This window comes from Aquarana catesbeiana, linkage group LG10 (genome assembly GCF_042186555.1).
Source record: "Aquarana catesbeiana isolate 2022-GZ linkage group LG10, ASM4218655v1, whole genome shotgun sequence".
NCBI lineage: Eukaryota > Metazoa > Chordata > Amphibia > Anura > Ranidae > Aquarana > Aquarana catesbeiana.
In genome coordinates, this window is record NC_133333.1 from 254,947,364 (window position 1) to 254,969,336 (window position 21,973).

The 21,973-nt window shown below is 45.6% G+C and overlaps 1 protein-coding gene across 4 annotated transcripts in view; it reads left to right on the plus strand.

Annotated features, from left to right (window-relative positions):
- ACOT7 (acyl-CoA thioesterase 7) overlaps positions 1 to 21,973 on the plus strand; it is a 242,841-nt gene that overhangs the window by 159,249 nt on the left and 61,619 nt on the right. For all 4 annotated transcript variants that reach the window (XM_073603660.1, XM_073603659.1, XM_073603658.1 and 1 more), the window contains one exon: positions 11,449 to 11,565. In XM_073603660.1, the coding sequence (XP_073459761.1) occupies positions 11,449 to 11,565 (117 nt within the window). The remainder of the gene's footprint in view (positions 1 to 11,448; positions 11,566 to 21,973) is intronic.

Genomic DNA, 21,973 nt, shown 5'->3' on the forward strand with positions numbered 1-21,973 from the left:
AATAGCATAGCAACACACACATATAGGGCTTTTTTTCTCAGAGAATAGGTGCAGGAACATCCCCTTTCCGAGTCACCCCTTGTCTCCGCCCCTACCCACCTCCGAGCCCTATTCCTTGGTTCCACCCCCTACCCACCTCCCAGTACTGCCCCTTTTAAAGAATACATAATAACATATAATTTTGTGGTGCTCAGTAATTTGTATGGAATTTGGTAATGATAGCAAGAAAAGCAGTAAAATGGACCCCCTTCAGCCAGTAACGATAGGGCCCCATGCCAGCAACAATAGATCCCCCTAACAACAATGGACCATACGCAACAAAATTTCCCCTCTACTAACAATAGACTATTGGCAGCAACAACAGATCTCCCCGCAACCATTATCAATAGGCTAGCCGTCAGCCAATAACAATAGATCCCTCCCTCAACAGTAGATCTTTCCCAGCAACATCTGACCCCCCCAGCAATATAAGACCCACCCTCAGCAACAATAGGTCTCCCACCAGCAACATTATACCTCCTCAGCAACAATAGACCCCCTCCAACCAGAATAGATCCCCCAATCAATAGACCCGGCAGCACACCCCAGCTTTTCTTGCCATTACATACAGTCAGTGCTGGAGGTACCAGAACTGCGTTCCCACTGAAAAAAAGCTATATATATATATATATATATATATATACACACACACACACTGTAATACAAAAATCAAATACCATGATATATAGGGGAAAGGGAGGGGAACCGGAAGGAAAGAAGGGGGAAGGAGAAAAGGGGGGGAGGGGGAGGAAGAATAGAGGGGACAAATTGGGAAGGAACAAGGGGGGTTGCTAGGCTGGAGGGGAATGCGTAAATAGGTCACCATAGAAAAGGCCTAAAACTCAGATTTTCATTAAAGCCAGGGAATTCAGTAGCCTTCAATGTCTAAATCCACCGAGCCTCACGTTGCAGCAATATTTTCTCTACACTGCCCCTTGCAAGCAGTGGAATGTGCCCCAAGGCCATGAATTTTATCATATTAGGGTTAAAGTGATGGTAAGTTCCTACATGTCTACTGATGGCTATTTCCAGCTTACATTTCAAAATGGGTCCAATATGGTCCCTGATACGTTTGAAAAATGGTTTGACATTTGGCCAGGTAGACCACCCCTGGTGTTTGACAGGTAACTCTGTATTTGACAGAGTGGATACGACCATCGGGGCGCATAACCTCGGTGCTGTTGGGTACAAATGAGCAAATATCAGTGTCCACATGAAAATGTACCCGGATTTTTATTTTCAACTGGGTTAGAAATGTCAAAATGACTGTGGACAAGGCGATCTTTTAGGGATGGTGCTCGTCTATAGGTAATTTCAGGGTAATCTTTTACATATTTCCTGATTGTGGGATCAGCAGATAAAATTTTCCAAAGATTTGTCTGACCTGTAGATGTTGATTAGAGTAACGAGTAATGACTCTGACCGTTTCAGATTCTTTATGGCATTTGGAGCAAAATATTAAGGCGTTTCTGTCCTTTTGAGTTACCCTATTATATGCTTTTTTTTAGTCAAGCCTGACTGTATCCTCGATTTTTTTTAAGTCTAAGGTATAGATCTTTAGCAGCTTTTTTTAAAGTCTTCTTCCTTGCTAGAATTACATTTTATTCAGAAATATTGACTGTATGGGATGCTTTTGAGTAGTGGCTCAGGATGAGAGCTCCCAGCATGCAAAATTGTGTTGCCAGCTGAGGGCTTCCTATAAAGAGAAGCATTTATCCCGCCGTCTTCGTCCAAAGATATTTCTAAGTCTAAGAAATTGATTTTCGTCTGACTACAGTTCATTGTGAAGTTGAGGTTGAAATCATTTATGGAGATTACTTGTAAAAATTGCCCAAGTTCAGCCTCAATACCAGACCAAAAAATGAATACATCATCGATATAGCGATACCGTGATATAATATGAGCCAGAAGACCAGTGAGATCATCACGGGAAAAAAATGCCCCTTTCCCACCCCCCCAGGTACAGGTTGGCATACGATGGGGCACACTTGGTCCCCATCCCAGCCCCCTGCACCTGGAGGTAATGGGAAAACCCAAACATAAATACATTATAATTAAGAATGAAGCTAAGCAGTTCAATGACAAATAGATTGTACTTGTGGGAGGAAAGTCCTCTTTCACGTAGGTGACTTTCAACAACATCCACTCATTTATAATGAGGGATGGCCTTATATAAACGTTCTATGTCCAAGACGACTAGCCATATATTAATGGGGAGGTAAATACCTTCAATTGTTTTCAACAAGTCTATAGTATCTTTGATATCTTACACGTAGTTTCATATTGTGTAGTGTTCATAATCACCAAATTTCCCCCATTTATGAGTGGGTTTAATGATTATTTCAAGATTGGTCTTTAATGATTTAATGGCCTGTTTTTGTGTCTGTGAAAGATTAGAATCCTTATAAAGTTTACCATACAGAGGAATTTGGCACCGGAAACGTAGTGAGCTGCCATTAGTTCCTCTATGGTTTCCTTGGTGAGTGGGAGGCAGCCGTTTGGATGCTGGAACCCCAGGTGACTTTGGTGGCCATCTTGGGTCAGGCAGAGTCTATTTCAGACCCTGGCTCCCGGGTTTGGTGCACATGTTGCAAGTGGCTACTGTAGTAACATTTTACCTGTTTGTCAGGGACAGTGCTTAGCGTCAGGGAAAGGTTCCGGAGGAGTAGGGAAAGTGCAGGGACAAGCCATGCTTTTTGAAAGCCTCCTGACTTGGGTATGGACCAGCCAAGCCACCTTCTGCTCCTCGAAACAGATGCTGTCCGCACTTCTGAGTCTTCAGTCTACTGTCTCATCACTGTTACAACTTGTGAGTGTTCCTGGTTGGGTTGTTTTCCTGCCGGGCCTGTTGTGTATTGCTGGACTTTTGTTACAATATACTGTATTCCTTTTACTGCACTTGGACTCTGTGTGTTTTCTGCCCGCTGCATCACGCTACACCTTACCACATGTCCGTTCTTTTTCTATTAACGGTTTGCGTTACACAACAGTACCATCAATGCCCTAATTTTTTTTATACTGTCTAAAGCTTTACAAATAACTTTTATTAAAGAAAACACAAGAAATGCTGACCAGGTACAACCCTTTACATTTTATCTGAAGTCTTGAAATCCATAGAGAACCATAATCTACCTCCTGAGGGCTTAGCTATAGTGCATCAGACCTCACTACTTCATTGGCCCAATTTGCAGGAACTCGTCATTCTAGGAACAGAGTCTGGGCAGGACAGATATTCCTAATCCTATACATTTTGCTGGATCCCTGAAGGCCAGGTCACAGTACATATGATGTCATTCTCTGGCACCTGCTGCCGTCCACTCGGCTCTTGCTCCTGGACCAGAACCTCTTGCTTGTTGCAAGGGTCCCATACATGCAGTTAAAAACATGCAGACACTCTTTATAGCTGAGACCTGCGCAGTCTCTAGTCTAGTTCTTACTTGAGTTTGCTGAACGTCTCACAGAACAAAATGGAGGCTGGAGTGTCCTCGGGGGAAGAAAGAAAGTTCTCACCTTCCCCAACACTTACCTCCGACAATTAATGGCTTTAGTAAAATATCTGTATTCCTAAAAGGACACTAAACAATATCCCTTTTCTCCACAAGTAATCCATACACATTCACTACTTAATGGCCCTGTAATCTATTTTTCATTAAATTGTTTTTTACTGTGTTTTTCGGCCTCCTTGTAATGTCCTCTGTGAGCTCCCAAAACTCTCTTTCCACCCTTACTCCCATTTGTTTCAAATGAGCAGTGCACATTAGTTGCGATCATGTGCACTGCCCTGTGCACACTACAAATCCCATAGTTCATCTCAGGAGCGAGCAAGGTAGGGTGGCTACCTTCCTACATACAGTGGGACCTAGACAGGGTGGCTACATTCCTACATACAGTGAGACCAAGGCAGGGTGGCTACATTCCTACATACAGTGAGACCAAGGCAGGGTGGGTATGTTCCTACATACAGGACGACCGTGCAGGGTGGCTATGTTCCTACATACATTGGACCAAGACAAGGTGGCTATGTTCCTACATACAGTGGGACCGGGGCATGGTGGCTATGTTCCTACATACAGTGGGACCAAGACATAGTGGCTATGTTTCTACATACAGTTGAACTGAGGCAGGGTGGCTATTTTTCTACATACAGTGGGACCGAGGCAGGGTGGCTATGTTCCTACATACATTGGATCAAGACAGGGTGGCTATGTTCCTACATACATTGGACCAAGACAAGTTGGCTACGTTCCTACATACAGTGAGCCCAAGACATGGTGGGTATGTTCCTACATACAGGGCGACCGTGCAGGGTGGCTATGTTCCTACATACATTGGACCAAGACAAGGTGGCTATGTTCCTACATACAGTGGGACCGGGGCATGGTGGCTATGTTCCTACATACAGTGGGACCAAGACATAGTGGCTATGTTTCTACATACAGTTGAACTGAGGCAGGGTGGCTATTTTTCTACATACAGTGGGACCGAGGCAGGGTGGCTATGTTCCTACATACATTGGATCAAGACAGGGTGGCTATGTTCCTACATACATTGGACCAAGACAAGTTGGCTATGTTTCTACATACAGTGGGACCAGGGCAGGGTGGCTATATTCCTATATACAGTGGGACCAAGGCTCAGTGGCTGCCTTCCTACTTACAGTGGGACCAAGGCAGGGGTGGCTATGTTCCTACATACAGCAGGACAAAGGCAGGGTGGCTACATTCCTACCTACAGTGGGACCAAGGCAGGTTGGCTATATTCCTATATACAGTGGGACCAAGGTACAGTGGCTGCCTTCCTACATACAGCAGGACCAAGGCAGGGTGGCTGCCTTCCTACATTCAGTGGGATCATGGAGAACATTGCCATTGGCTCCCGCTGCTGTCAATCAAATCCAATGACGCGGGTGCCGGGGCCGAGTCCGGCATTCGTGTCTATGGACGCAAATGCTGGACTCTGGCGCGCACCCGCAAGGAAACACACACACACACACACACACCCCCCCCCCCGGGAGAGCGCTTCTCCTAGGGGGTTATCTGATGCGGGGAGGAGCCGCGAGGGTCGCCGGGGGACCCCAGAAAAGGATGTTTGGGGCCACTCTGTACAAAACGAGCTGCACAGTGGAGGTAAGTATGACATGTTTGTTATTTTTAAAAAAAATGAAAAACCTTTACAATCACTTTAAAATCGGGCAGACTCAATAGTCTTCTTCTGTAATCAGTCTTCTATATTTTTAAACTGGAACATCACGTCCATGTCCCTTGTATGTCATTAATGGATGTGGATCTGCTCCCAGCGAAGAGTTCTTGACAATAAAATATGCGCTGTGTTATCTGTGAGCTGGGTAGTCCTTTTATAACGGGTCATATAGCATAACCAATTAGACTTTACTCTTTACAGTAGTATTCAAAGGATTTACATTTTAAAACTTCAGAAATATGTATTTATCAGCTTGAATGCCATATTGCTTTACAATGTAACAAAAGCTAAACTAAAGCTTCGAAATTTTTAAAGTTGTTAAAAAAAAAAAAAGTGTTTTTATAATGACATATGAAAAAAAAAAGTGCAAAATTAAACTAAAGGTTCAAATTCCAATCTAAAACCAGAGCTGAATAAAAAAACATTGCTGATGGACAATATGACTCACATTTGGTGGGACATCTCAAAGATGTTCAATTCTAAATTGTTTTTTATTAAGTTTTTACAGATAAAAAAATCTTACATACTTTGCAAAACAATTCATAAGTCATTCATAAAAATGCAAAACATTCTCAAAGTCCACAGAAATACATAAAAAATACATATAGGTACACGAATGGATCTATCCTCTAACATGCACTTAAATACAGAAAAGAATCTATACTGCAGCATATACTCTTATGCCGCGTACACACGGGCGGACTTTTCGACCGGACTGGTCCGACAGACTTTCCAGCAGACTTTCTAATGAACAGACTTGCCTACATACGATCACACCAAAGTCCGACGGATTCGTACGTGATGACGTACACCGGACAAAAATAAGGAAGTTGATAGCGAGTAGCCAATAGCTGCCCTAGCGTCGGTTTTTGTCCGTCGGACTAGCACACAGATGAGCGGATTTCGGGGTCTGTCGTAGTTACGACGTAAAGATTTGAAGCATGTTCCAAATCTAAAATCCGTCAGATTTGCGACTGGAAAAGTCCGCTGAAGGTTCGGTGAAGCCCACACACGATCGGATTGTCCGCCGGATTTGGTTCGTCGGCGTCCGTCAGACCAGTCCGGTCGTAAAGTCCGACCATATGTACGCCCCATTAAAGCGGAGCTCCACCTTAAAAAAAAAAAATTATTAAAAGCCAGCAGCTACAAATACTGCAGCTGCTGACTGTTAATAAATGGACACTTACCTGTCCCAGGGTCCAGCAATGTCGGAAGCCGATCAATCGCTTGGCTCTCGGCTCCCCCCCGCCGCCATCCTCGGTCAGGGAATCGGGAAGTGAAGCGGTGCGGCTTCACTGCCTGGTTTCCTACTGCGCATGCACGAGTCGCGCTGCGCCTCTGCACTGGTCCCCGTTGTGTTCTGGGAACTGTGTGCCCCCCAGAACACAACGGGGGGGCGGGCATCTGCAGATATTCTGTGGCTATCTAAGCCCGGAAGTGGCTGCAGATACCTGTATTAGACAGGTATCTGCACCCCCCTCCCCCCTGAAAGGTGCCAAATGTGACACCGGAGGGGGAGAGGAATCCGATGATTGGAAGTTCCACTTTAGGGTGGAACTCCGCTTTAATTCTACTGGGCCATCTAAATAACAAACAAGAAAAAAAGAGAAGCATAGGAGAAGGCCCATTCCCTTATCCCCACCCCTCAAAAAAATAAAAAATAAAACCATGGAATAGAGTATAGTGGCCTCTTAGTAAAAAAAGAAGAAAAGGGAAAGAAGGGGAAAATAGGAGAAATGTAAAATAAGCAATAGGTTTTCAGGTAGGGATAAGATAGGTTGCTGAGAAACAGTCTCGCTCGGGGAGTGGGGGCACGGAAGACCTGGCAGTGCCCACCTGCACCCCGGTCACAGCCCCCCAAGGGAGGTCCAACCAGGATTAGGGCCCGGCAATAGGTGCTGTCCTGGCAGATTATAACATTGATGTTCAATGTAAGGAGGGGTGGGAGGTAGGAGGAGGGTTGTGTAGAGGGATGTTTGTGGGGGGGGGGGAGAATGGGAGGGGAAAGGTTATGTTTTGTTATGTTGGTTATTGTGTGGTACACTGAATGGATCATCCTTTAATGAATGAATGACTTGTATAGCGCTGCAAATGCGAACTGAATCTCCTCAAGGTGGAAAAAGGAAAGAAGTCTTTCTTTTTATACAGCGGCTATACACTCTTGGATGCATACATCTAACCCTTTGGAAAAATGGCTCCTCTGAAGATAGTCACATATAATGTTAGAGGGTTAAATAGTCCCAGCAAGAGGTGTCAAATATTGCAGGAACTGAAAAGCTGGTCATCAAATATTGTCTTTTTGCGGGAGACCCATTTTAAATGGTCATCCAGTGCTGGATTGAACTCTAAAAATTATCAATCCTGGTTCCATTGATACTCCTCCTAATAAGAGATCTAAAGGGATAGCAATAGGATTCGATAGAAATACCCCTTTTGTTTTAAAAGCTATAGAGTCGGACTCCGAAGGGAGGTATTTATTTATTAAGGGCTGCCATTTTTTGTTATCCCAAAGGTGTTCAGTAGGGTTGAGGTCAGGGCTCCGTGCAGGACACTCAAGTTCCTCCTCACCAAACTGGTCAAGCCATGTCTTTATGAAGCTTGCTTTGAGCGTAATCATGCTGGAACTGAAAAGGACCTTTCCAAGACTATTGCCATGAAGCTGGAAGTGCAGGGGAAGGCTAGAACCCCAGTCATCCAAAAGAACATTTGTGAGGTCGGGCACTGATGTTGGATGAGAAGACTTGGCTCACATTTGGGATTTTCAGTTCATCCCAAAAGTGTTAAGTAGAGTTTGGGTCTGGGCTTTGTGCAGGACACTCGGGTTCCTCTATACTAAACTGGTCAAACCATGTGTTTAAGGAGTTTGGCTTTGCACACAGTCATTCTTGAACTGAAAAGGACCTTTCTGAGACTGTTGCCAAGAGGCTTGGCAGTACAGGGGTAGGCTAGAACCTCCATCATCCAAAAGAACATTTGTGAGGTCAGGTACTGATGTTGGATGAGAAGACCTGACTCACAATCGGAGTTCCAGTTCATCCCAAAGGTGTTCAGTAGGGTTGAGGTCATGGCTCTGTGCAGGACACTCAAGTTCCTTGACAGCATACTGGTTAAGCCATGTCTTGATGGAGCAAAGGTATTTAGTAGGGTTGAGGTCGGGGCTTTGTATTGGCTAGTCTAGTTCCTCCACACCCAACCATGTCTTTATGGAGCTGGCCTTATACACAAGGGGACAGTCGTGCATAACTCATAGGATTGGAATTACATAATTTTCTAAAAATTTCTGTATGCTTGTACCCTTTTCCTTCTCATAAATGTGGGGAAGTGTCCTCATACTGTTGGCCATATAGTGTATATGGACAGCAGAGTGGCTTAGTGGTTAGCCATTCTGCATTACAGAACTAGGGTCATTGGGTCTGAATGTTGGCCAGTCCAAGGCAATATCCCCAATGCACCCTTTCTTGAAAATGGCTGAAGAGTGAGTGGGTGCTGTAGTGACCACTGGCTGGAGACCAGAAGGACTTCAAGGCAAGAGATATTTTACCAGCAGACCAAGGAACTCCATAAAAGGGTCCATCGCTTTATTGATCAATCACATCACAGCAGAAGATAGTGATGTTTCGGAGCCACGCAGGACCCCTGTCTGGCTCTGAAATGTCGCTATCTTCTGCCGTGATGTGATCAATCAAAGCATTGAACCCTTTTATGGGGTTCCTTGGTGTGCTGGTGACACATCTCTTGCCCTGAATGTTGGCCAGGACACTATCTACATAGAGGTTGCATGCTCTCTCGGTGCTTGCATGAGTTTCCTCCCAATCTCCAAAGATATTGGCTCAGTTGAGTGCGGCGAAGATGGCTGCCTCACCTTCTAAGCGCTTTTGAATCCTCGGAGAGAAAAGCGCTCTTGAAATATAAATGTTCGAATTAAATAAAATATGTGGCCACTTTGATGATGTGACTTTTTTCTTGGAGTTTTAGTTTATTGCTGAGAAAAGTGACCCTTCATTAGATAAAAGCAAAGTTTGACCAGCCGCCTGTCATAGCCACGGGCGTCCCGGGAACTTTGAGAACCGTCACAGCTGGAGAGCCGCAGTCGTTTGAGAATTTCGGAGATGAAGCCCATCACTTTGAATCCTCCGGACGTGGTTGGCGTGGCTTCTCTCCACGTGAAATGATAATAAATTCATGTTGTCTTTTGAAGATCAGCCGTGAATTATTTTTTCTGGTGACAGGTGTCAGCAGAGCAGGTGTCTTCTCCGGGTGTCATTATCTCCTTGTAAAGGTGTTTGTGTGTTTATTGATGATGAGTAGATGTGGCAACTCATTGTAAAAGCTGCAATGTGCGAATGATGATTGATTTGTACAAAACAAGGAAATTGACAGTTTTTGCCATGGCAGCCGTTTAGATTTCTGCTGTCATTCTAATGCCCTTTGGAAAATTAGAGCTGACATCTGATTGGACATCAAGCTCTACTGTTTTTTTAACATCTATAAAATATACCCAACTTCTTATTCTGTACTAGTGGATTTAAGGGCCAGTTCCAGGCATGGATAGTTCTTCAGGGGACTTTGAGTCCTTCTCTGATTGCAAATGATTTAGCTTTAGTTAGAGCCCGAGTCAGGTCTTTCTAGCGCCAACAAGGACACAGACAAGAACACATTTGTAGTAGAGGGAGGTAGGCTAGGGAATTCTAGAAAAAAATGCAATTGCTCCCTCGCTTTTAGGAGGGGGGGGGGGGGGGCAGGGTGAGCTGAGCTGCTGAGTCATTTCTGGAAAAAGAGCGAACTGAGCGAAGGCACTTCTGGTAGGGGGAGCAGGGTTAGCTGAGCTGCTGAGTCACTTCTGGGAGGGGGAACTGAGCAAAGCCACTTCTAGGAGGGGGAGCAGGGTGAACTGAGCTGCTGAGTCTCTTCTGGGAGGGGAAGCCGGGCTGAGCTGAGCTGCTGAGTCACTTCTTGGAGGGAAAGGTGAGCTAAGTCATTTCTAGGAGAGGGAGCAGGGAGAGCCGCTGAGTCACATCTGCGAGAAGGGAACTGAGCTAAGACACTTCTGTCTGGGGGAGCAGGGGGAGCTGAGCTGCTGAGTCACTTCTGGGAGGGGGAAATGGGGCTAAGACACTTCTGTCTGGGGGAGCAGGGGGAGCTGAGCTGCTGAGTCACTTCTGGGAGGGGGAAATGGGGCTAAGGCACTACTGGGAGGGGGAGCAGGGGCAGCTGGTCTGCTGAATCACTCCTGGGAGGGGAAATTGAGTAATTTCCAGGAGGGAGGAGCAAGGTGAGCTGAGCTGCTGAGTCACCTCTGGGATGAGCCAAGTCATTTCTAGGACAGGGGAGTAGGGTAGGCTGCTGAATCTCTTTTGTGAGGGAAAGCTGAGCCAAGCTTGGGGGGGGGGGTGAAGCAGGGTGAGCTGATGGTTCACATCTGGGAGGGGAAGAGCTAAGCTAAGTGATGTCTGGGAGGGGGAGCTGAGCTGCTGGTTCACATCTGGGAGGAGAAGAGCTAAGCTAAGTGATATCTGGGAGGGGGAGCAGGGTGAGCTCTGCTGCTTAGTCACTTCTGGGAGCATGGAACTGAGCTAAGGCACTTCTGGGAGGGGGAGCTGAGCTACCGAGTAACTTCTGGGAGCATGGAACTGAGCTAAGGCACTTCTGGGAGGGGGAGCTGAGCTGCCGAGTCACTTCTGGGAGAATGGAACTGAGATAAGGCACTTTTGGGAGGGGGAACTGAGCTGCCGAGTCACTTCTAGGAGGTGAAACGGAGCAAAGTATTTTCCAGGAGAGGGGAGCAAGGTGGGCTGAGCTGCTGAGTCACTTTTGGGAAGGGAAGATGAGCAAAGCCCTTTCTAGGACAGGGGTGTAGGGTAAGCTGCTGAGTCACTTTTGTGTTGGTAGGGGGGAGTGAGTTTAGCTGCTTAGTCACTTCTGGGAGGGGGAGCAGGGTGAGCTGAACTGCTGAGTTACTGCTGAGAGAGGGAGCGGGATGAGCTGGGCAGCTGGGAGAATGACTTCTCAAGCAGAGAAGGAGGTAGTTACATTGTGGAATAGACCTCAGGAAGCAGACCCTTCCATCCCACATGTGGGGAGATCCCTAGATAAACTAAGTGGACTCCCTGATTGCCTCTAGCATCACTCTGATCGATCTTTTTTTTTCCCTAGAATTGCTTTTTAAGTTACACATTTTAAATCTTTGCATGTTTTTTTTTTTTTTTTCAGGTGTTACAATGAAGCTAATGGACGAAGTGGCCGGAATTGTGGCCGCCCGCCATTGCAAGACCAACATAGTTACAGCTTCTGTGGACGCCATTAACTTCCATCGCAAGATTCAGAAAGGTGGGTCAGCATTTATGGTTTTATCTGTCTATGGCCAATAAGCAATATTTATTTTCTGATATTTCGTTGAAATGCAAACCCTCCATCCACATGTGGCATCACTCTGTATTATTGTGACCTGGAGACACAACTCGCCTTTGTCACCACCTGATGGTAAAATCTGCCACCCATGTGAAGTTTCCTCTTCGGCCACCCGGGATGAAGCGGTATCCCATGCAGGGGTGTGCAGGCAGCCTATTCAGATCAATGAGATATATATATAATATAATAAAACCATAAAAAAAGACAGATTATTCTGTCTTTTTCATATTTCGGATGAAATAATAAAAAAAAAAAATATAACAATAATACCATAAAATAGTTGTTTTTTTTTTTTTACCACAATGTGGTGAGATTATTCTGTCTTTTTCATATTTCGGATGAAATAATAAAAAAAAAAAAAAAACGCAGCTCCCCTCTAAACGATGATTGCATTTCATTAAGGGAAAACGCGAGGATGAGAAATGTTACGCCGTAATGCATTTTGATGGGCCTTCAACAGATTTTTGTTGATGATATTGTTAAAGTGCTTCCCACTGAGCTATGAACATTTCGTGTTATTAATGTGATTGCGTTTTTAAAGAAGCCTATAATTTCCACTTTAAGCAGGGACTCATTTAGCAATCACAGCTAAAGAGATAAAATGATTTTGCTGGTGTAATTAAAAGGTTACAGGGAGGAAAAAAAAAAAAAAAAGATGAAGCATATGTGTTATTACTGGGAGACGTCCTAAGTGATGGCACTAATACTTCCTTCCAGCATGCCATTTCCCTAACACCGCTGTGCATCCAGACCGCAGACATACACACCCGGGAAATACGCCGGGAAAGAAAATGCTGTCACCGTTACGGCGGGTTAATCACTGCAGCAATCCGCCGAAAAATTGATGGATGCTGTACATTGAATACATAGAACAGGAATATAAATTTGGTTTTATTTTAGCGCTACATAAATATGTATATAGAGATCCAAAGCCGATACATTTTTATAAATGTCATCTGTTGATTTTAAGGAATACATTCGTGTGAAATATAAATGTATAGAGGAGGTGAATAAAATATTTTTTGCGTGTGTGTTTGATAATATAAATGTGTGTGTGTGTGTATATACAATTTATTTTATTTTTTTTATATATTAACTGTGTGTGTGTGTATATGTATGTATGTATATATATATTATATACAGGATTTATATAGCGCCAACGGTTTATGCAGCACTTTACAACATGATGGCAGACAGTACAGTTATGATATGAATCAGAGGGCCCTGCTCCTTAGAGCTTACAATCTAATATAACAGGGGTCTCCAAACTTTCTAAACAAAGGTCCAGTTTACTGTCCTTCAGACTTTAGGGGGGGGGGGGGGGGGGGGGCAGATTGTGGTCATCGGGCATACAGAATGTCCCAGCATCAGTTGGAGTAAACAATGCCCCATTTTTAGTGTCATTGGGGACCATTGTTGTCATTGGTAAGAATTGTGCCCCATCACTGGTAGGATTTTGTGCCCCATCATTGGTGTCATTGGTAGGAATTAGTGCCCCATCATTGGTGTTATTGGGAGGAACTTTGCCCCCATCGTTTCTGTTTTTTGGGAGGAATTGTGCCCCATCACTGGAGTCATTGGAGGGAATTGTGCCCCATCGTTGGAGTCATTGGGAGGAATTGTGCCTCTTTATTGGAGTAATTGGGAGGAATTGTGCCTAAATATTGGTGTCATTGGGACGAACTGTGCTACATCATTGGTAGGAATAGTGCGCCGTCATTGGTAGGAATTTTGCCCCACCACTGGAGTCATTATGAGGAATTGTGCCCCATCACTGGAGTCATTGGCCCCCATTGTTGATGTCATTGGCACAAACTGTGCCCCATCATTGGTATCATTGGTAGGAATAGTGCTCCATCAGTGGTGTCATTGGGAGGAATTTTGCCCCCATCGTTGGTGTCTTTGGGAGGTATTTTGCCACATCACTGGAGTCATTGGGAGGAGTTGTGCCCCATCATTAGTGTCATTGGTAGGAATTTTGCCCCCATTGTTGGTGTCTTTAGGGAGAATTGGGCCCCATCACTGCAGTCATTGGGAGGAACTGTGCCTCATTATTGGAGTCATTGGGAGGAATTGTGCCCCATAATTGGTGTCATTGGGCCCCTTGTTGGTGTTATTGGGACGAACTGTGCCCCATCATGGATGTCTTTGGTAGGAATAGAGCTCCATCATTGGGAGGAATTTTGTCCCCATCATTGATGTCTTTGGGAGGAAATGTGCCCCATCACTGGAGTCATTGGGAGGAATTGTGTCCCATCATTGGTAGGAATAGAGCACTATCATGGTATCTTTGGGCAGGAATTTTGCACCCATCGTTGTGATTGGGAGGAATTGTGGGCCATTGCTGGCGTCATTAAAAATGAATTCTGTCCCATCATTGGTGTCATTAGGAGGAATGGTGTCTCATCATTGGTGTCATTGGTAGGAATAGTGCCCCATCATTGCTGTCAGTGGACACCATTGTTGGTATCATTGGCAGGAACTGTGCCCCATCATTGTCAGTGAATGAAATATTACCCCGAGGGTCAGATAAAAACAAGCAAAGGGCTGCAGTTTGGAGACCACTGATCTGTACAAACCGATCAGCCATAACCTTCTGACCTTCTGCACAACAGAAAAAATAGGTTTAGTTTCGGATTCATTTGTTAAGTTGATCATTTTGTTTCGTCATATTCACTATGTTAGAATGATTTGTTTTTGGAAACCTTTTCGAATATTCAGATTCATATCGTATATTTGTTGTTCTGAATCGATTTGTATTTTTCTGAAGTTATTTCAGAAGATTCGGATTCATTCTTTGTTATGATTCAGAGATTCTGATGGATCCTCCTCCATCCAGCCACATAATAAGTAGAAATCATCACCTTATTTCACTTTTATACCTTCCTGTAATTATTTATTGCAATATGTTTCCATTTCATATGTATTATGTAGTGCATGTTTTCGTTATAATTTATCTTGGATTCATTGAAATTCATTACTATTGTGATTCTGAGATTCGGATGTATCAACTTCCGCAATCCACCCCCTCCTTCTGTCCCTCGGGCATTGGAGATGTGGCCGCACCTACTGAACAGTGAACAAGTTCAGGCTCCATGCTATTCCTGTGCATAGTGGAAAATACATAAGTGGTATAGACATGGCTGGATCTAGGGGAAGGTGTTGGGGAGGACAGTGCCCCCAGATTTTAGTTGTAGCCCATTGGGCTCCTTCTCACATCCCCCACACTGCACATAGTCTGAGCACAGGCAGCACAGCTCCTCTCCCCCTCTCACACGGCTCAGATTCATTCTCTTACACACCGCCTCTATCTGCACACCGCTATGCTGCACAGCCATTCTTATATGCGAACTTCACAGGTCAGAACTGCAGCATAGCAGGCAGCTACACAGTGTGCAGATAGAGGCTGCCTGTCTGAGCACAGGCAGCACAGCTCCTCTCCCCCTCTCACACGGCTCAGATTCATTCTCTTACACACCGCCTCTATCTGCACACCGCTATGCTGCAGAGCCATTCTTATATCCGAACTTCACAGGTCAGAACTGCAGCATAGCAGGCAGCTACACAGTGTGCATATAGTCTGCCTGTCTGAGCACAGGCAGCACAGCTCCTCTCCCCCTCTCACAGCTCAGATTCATTCTCTTACACACCGCCATGCTGCACAGCCATTCTTATATGCGAACTTCACAGGTCAGAACTGCAGCATAGCAGGCAGCTACACAGTGTGCAGATAGAGGCTGCCTGTCTGAGCACAGGAAGCACAGCTCCTCTCCCCCTCCCTCCTCCTATCACACAGCTCAGACCGATTCTCTTACACACAACCTCTATCTGCACACTGCTATGCTGCACAGCTGTTTTCATGTAGGAACTTTACAGGTCAGTACAGCAGTATGGCAGGCAGCTACACAGCGTGCAGATAGAGGATGTCTGTCTGAGCACAGCCAGCACAGCTCTTTTCCCCTTCCCTCCTCCTCCCACACAACATGCAGCTCAGATTGACTCTCCTACACACAGCCTCTATCTGCACACTGCTATGCTGCACAGCTGTTTTTATCTGAAAACTTTACGGGTCAGAACTGCAGCATAGCAGTGTGCAGATAGTCTGAGATCAGGCAGCACAGCACCTTTTCCTCCTCCCACGCAGCTCAGATTGATTCTCTTACACACAGCCTCTACCTGCACACTGCTGTGCTGCACAACCTTTTCTTATCTGGGAACTTCACGGGTCAGAACTGAAGCACAGCAAGCAGCAGCTACACAGTGTGCAGATAGAGGCTGTGTCTGTAAGAGAATTTCGATCTGAGCTGTGTGAGAGGAGGAGGGGGAGAGCACACAGCCCAGAGCCGACCTCAATCAAACACAGGAGAAAGAAAGGAGGTCGATCCCGACAAGATTGTTGGCATAGTAAATCCAAAGAAGATTGTAGCGCCTCCCACAGGTATTTACCTTGATTTTAACACAACTTTCTCAGAGGGCTGGAAAGATTTTTTTCTTTATGTATTAGCAGCTCACAGGGAATAGGATGAAGCTAAAAAAATAAACCTATACTTCTCTTTTCAACTGTATAAAGCCATAACTACGGCACTGCAGCCCCCCATAGGCATGCGTGGCTCAATGGTGGTAATGCCCACTGAATGCAACATGCTGTTGAATTATTGTTGCTATGTGTACAGCCCTGAGTGGCTGTGTGTCAGTGTTCAAGAGGCAGTTAAGGCGGGGTGTAAAATCGTGGATCGAACGCCTGGTTTTACCACCCCCCTGGCCGCTTGTGTGAACAAGTCCTAAAAGACATTATTTGTTTTAGACACCTATAATAAATCAGGCCCCCCTTTTTTTCCAACCATCTACCCATTTTTTTGGGAAAAGACAGTAAAAATCCTTACAAGGGACTGTATTTATTTTTTTTTTCTTTTCTACTCCTCATTTTAATAATTGGATTGGCTTCTGAAATATTTTTGCCTTAGATCTCGGCAACACGTTCATTGTTTTGTCTTTTTCGGCTTCAGCTCTTCCTCGGTATGCCTCTTTGTGGAGAAGCCTTGACATTTGGCAATTCTCTGTTCTTTGCGAAGGTGCTCATTAGAACAAGTACAGTTCATATAATGAGGAGCAGGTTTTCCCAGTAATGACAAGGAAAATTCAAGGTCTTGTCTGACCGTCACTAATTAATTTGCTTTAATAATTGACATCTGCTCCATCAAATCGTTTTGTCGATGGAACGCAGAGCATAGCTGAGCCTGGCAAACCCAACATCATGTATTTTTATACTCTTTGAATATATTCATAGTTAAAAATGTCAGGTTTCTGGGCGGCCATAAGCATCTTTGAGAATTATGGGTGGTGAGCCCATCCAATCACACATCTTCCATTTTTCCACCCTCTTTCCCACAAACTTTGCCAGTGCAAAAAAAAATTAGGTGCAGGAAATTTACTCATCAGATGTAATTATACCCTGTTTCCCCGAAAATAAGACCTAGCGTGATTGTCGGTGATGGCTGCAATATAAGCCTTACCCCCCAAATAAGCCCTACCCTGTTTCCCCGAAAATAAGCCCTACCCTGAAAATAAGACCTACAAGGACTTTAACTAGGGCTTATTTGGGGGGTAGGGCTTATATTGCAGCCATCACCGACAATCACGCTAGGTCTTATTTTGGGGAAACAGGATAGTATGGACCTCTGCTGTTTGGTTATAGCCCAAATACCGGACAAAATCTACACTCGCAGTGCCCCCCCCCCCCCCCATACTGCTCATTAACCACTTTAGTACCACGCTATAGCCGAAAGGCGGCTACAGCACGGCTCTCTAGTTCTAAAAGGGCATCCATGGACGGCCTCCCAGAACCCCGCCCCCCCTGCGCACCCCCTGGGGCATACATCGGTGTGCTTTGTGACCACTGTGTCCTTCAAACACAGCTGTTCACAGATCGTGGTAAAGGAGCCAATCACAGCGGCCCTTTACCATGTGATTAGCTGTGTCCAATCACAGCTAATAGCATGTAAACAGACTTGCTGGTTATGGACAGTCATTTTATCACATATGGTGTCTTGGAGGAAAGGACAGTTGATACCCGGGCAAGGCTATCAGTACTTTGTTTACACTAATAATCAGGGCACTGATTATCAGTGCAGCCGCATCAGCGCCGCTTATCAGTGCCCACCAGTGCAGCCTCATCAGTTCAAAACAGTGCCGCCTATCAGTGCAGCCTCATCAGTGCCCACCAGTGCAGCCTCATCAGTGCCCACCAGTGCCGCCTATCAGTGCAGCCTCATCAGTGCCCATCCTTGCAGCCTCATCAGTGCACATCAACGAAAAAGAAAAATTACTTATTTGCAAAATTTTATAACAGAAATTAAGAAAAATGTTTTGTGGTGTTTTTTTTTCTTTCAAAGTTTTCAGCCTTTTTTAATTTGTTTAGCAAGAAATAAAAAAAACACCGGTGGTGATTAAATACCACCAAAAGTAACCTAAAAAAAATGTCATTTGGGTACAGCGTTGCATGACCGCGTAATTGTCATTCAAAGTGTGACAGTGTACATGCGTAAGCTGCAGAGCCGCTCCAAGGCCCCCCAATATTTCTGCAGTCCTGAGAGCCTCCATAGTAGAAGCACATGCATTCCAATGGATGGATAGAGGGCGGGTTAGCCCAGAGGTAGCCCACCCCTCCCTAAAGGCACAGGGGCACATTGGACACCCAGCACAGAGCACAATGGCAGCAAAGGTATTAGACAGGATAATTCAGTTGGTAACAGATTGGCTGGTGAGTTGAGATGGGAGTTTTCTTTGGTTTTGTGTTGCATGCTTTGCCCTTCCATGTGCTCTTCACTGTGAAGGCCAGGTATAGGTGGGGGCAGTGGTCATTTGTTAGTGATGTAATATTGGTGAGGGGACCTGTGCCTTTAAGGAGGGTTGGGCTACCTTAAGGCTCACTTGCCCCTTATCTACCCATTTGAATGCATGTGCTTCTACTGTGGAGGCTCTCATAAATTTACAAGAGTTAGGATTACAGATAATATTGGGGTGCCTTGGAGCGGCTCTGCAACCTATGCATGTATTTGCAAATGTGTGCAAACTAAACCCCTGTTTTAAATGCAAACTGGTAGACAGGACAGTTCAGTTGGTAGCCAATTGGCTGGTGAGTTGAGCTGGAAATTTTCTTTGGTTTTGTTTTGCATGCATTGCCCTTCCCCCGTCCATGTGCTCCTCGCTGTGAAGGCCAGTTGTAGGTGGGTGGTGGCCAGTTGTTAGGGGTTCCTTGAGCTGTGGCTGACTGACCTCCCATTTGATAGTACCTCCATAGTTCCAGGTCCAATGCCACTTGGCAAAGCCAGCTGTATGACACCAATATTTGTTTTAGCCGTCTGTAAGGGGTGCATTCTGACCACCACTGTACAGGGAGTATTCTTGCCAATGACCGCCAATGTAAGGGTTCATTTACCCTTGCTTCATGGTTAACACACATTAAAGTGCCTACCGCTTCAACATGCTTTTTTATATTAGGTTGATGCTTCTGTGAAGCTTTTTTGATACGTTGAAGCTTGGCAAATGCCCTGTGTGTGTTTATTTTCTGTTTGTTTTTAAGGCATCCAGTAGAAACCTGACTCAGTAGTCATCCCACTCAGCAGATCTTCAGCTCATTAGTACCCCTGTTCAGCAGTTTCCTAGCTTATTGGTGTTCTTGTTCAGCAGATCCCCTGCTCCAAAGTAACCCCAGGTCTGCTGATGCCCCACTCAGTAGGACCCCCAGCTTTGCTGATCCCCTGCTCAGTAATAACCCCCAACTCTGCTGATCCCCCACTCAGCAGTAGCCCCCATCTCTGTGTATCCTCTGGTTTGCTGATCTTCCTCTCTGTCCCTCCTGGTCCCCACTCACCTCCTGCTATATTTCTCCCACCACATGTGACATCTTCTAGTTTCTCCTGCTCTTGTTCTCCAGCTCTGCTGATCCTCTGCTGCTCAGTCCTCACTCAACTTCTTCTTTAATGTTCCCATGTTGCACACCACGTGTGCTATTCTGTTTCTCCACTCCAGTCCGGACCCCGCTCGCTTTCCTGCTGTTCCACACTGCACACCAGATGTGATGTCTCCACCAGACACTCCCGGAATATATACACATGAACCAGATGTGAATGCTGATGACATCTTTCCAGTTTGCTTGTTGGTTTCCCAGTGCATCCTGGGATATCGCATACCTGCAATACCCCAAAAACAAAACGACGCTAACGCTGAACGAAAGCCTCTCAAAAGCTGCAGGTACTGTTAGCGAGCGTCATCATAGACTTCTGCGGAGGCTTTGGAGAAGCTTTGAAGCACCAAGAAAGCGACATGGGGGATAATATTTGAAGCAAAACAAAGAAAACACAACGTGTGACCAGGACTGTAAAGGTTACTATTCTATTTAGTGACAGGAGCTTTGGTTGGTACCAGTGGTGACCCGTCCATAGAGGGCACATGGGAGCCGCCCCCCCTCCCCCCCATCCATGCGTCTGGCCCCTAATCTACATATCCGTCGCGCTGAACCATGGATTCCAATGCGGCGGGGTGTCTTTTTGAAGCACCTAATTAGAGCCAGAGGCACTCCGAGCCCACCCTGTTCTGTGACGGTAAGCCAATTAATTTTCGCTATTATCACACTTTAAAGTTCCTACCCGCCAATCAGGAGGCAAGTCTGTGAGACCTGTTTCCCGATTGTCCAAAGTGTCAGGCGATCCAATTGAATGCCTAGTGCTCTGGCGGAAGAGGAGACGCACAGCGGAGGAAGCAGGAGGAGTGGACACCGGAGCCGCTGCCCACACTCCAGGAGAGGAGGAGAGGAGACCGCAGCCCCGCCACACGAGCAGGTATGTGCCGAGGACCGCCCTGGGGGGGGTTATGTTCTGTTTCATTGCTGCGCCTCCGGGGGGTGTTGTTTGTTTGCCTCCCCCCAAAAGGAGAACCCACCAGCCACCACTGAATGGCATTCAGAGTGCTTTAAAAAAGCATCCAATGCCACATTTTGGAGCAAGTGTAAATGAGCCCTAAGGGTAATTTTTTCCATTGACTACCAATGAATTGGTTTTGGCAGGGGTTCCCAGACACCTAAAAATGATTTTCAAGCAATCCTCTGGAGTAAAACGGTTGAGATAGACTGGTTTAGAATGACTGCTTGGCCAATAAGTGGCCGGGCATTGACGCCCACATTTTCGAACCTGTCAGCATTGTTGGCGCTGTAAACGGATTTAAGCATCTGCTATTTCTCTTGTTTTCGAAAGCTAATGGCACTCAACTTTTGAGCAATCATGCTTGCCGAGAGAATCGATCATTTTTTTTATGTTCAAATTGTCCATCCAAGTAATTAAAATGGATCCAACTCTGTGTTTCCCGTACAGGAAAGGATAGCCTGCAGATAGAGTTCTCTAAAAGCATATCATGTACAAGCGCCTTACGGATGTATTGGCTTGCACAATGGTTATTCTGCGCAGCAGTAAAGAGAAGGGAAACAATTGGATTTTCCGGCTGCTCGTAGCGTAGAAAGCTGACCTGATAGTTTCTCAAATAACAAGTACCAACAGCTATTTTTAACTAACAGTGGCTGTTGGAGGTCAAGGTCATCATTAGCGTTTACATTGGATTTCTTGTCTTGTGCGGAGGGCCTGAGCGCGGTGGTTCCCATAAGAACGCTGTGTAGCTGTTTAAATGATTAGATTGCTAAGGAAGATAGATGCCTAGCATACTTGGCTGGCTTTATCACAGATCCTTCTTCCTCTTCTAGAATGAGAGTCTGAAATGGAATAGAACAAAATAACTGTGGAGTATTTAAAGCGGGAAATTCGGGGTCACATACCATGGGCTTTATTTAAAGAGGAACTGAATATTCAAGGCTGTGCCCAAAACCTCAGGCAGAGCTCAATTGATGGGTCACTAGTATTGCCTATGGAAGCCTTTCTTAACATTTTATGCACCAGGGGAACTCCTAAAATAATTTTCAGGTCTCTGGGAGCTCTTACTCAGATCTAGGGGGGTGCTGGGGTGGGCTGTGCCCTCCATATTTTGGTTGTGCTCACCTACAGGGCCATCATTAGAAATTATGGGGCCCCATGGCCATGGATAAGGGGGTACTACCAGTCCTCCTGTACAGGGCCCAAGCAGCAGGGTGCATTGGATGTGGGCAGGGAGGGTGATTACCACAGCGAGGGGGGGCGGCAATTAAAGGAACCGATCCCCTATATGGCTCTTTCTACAGCAGCTGAAAGCTGGCTTCTTCTCCTCTCCCTCCCATTGGCTTTCAGCTACTGAAGAGAGAGCCATACATGGGATCAGTTCCAGTAATTGCCCCCTCTGGCACACC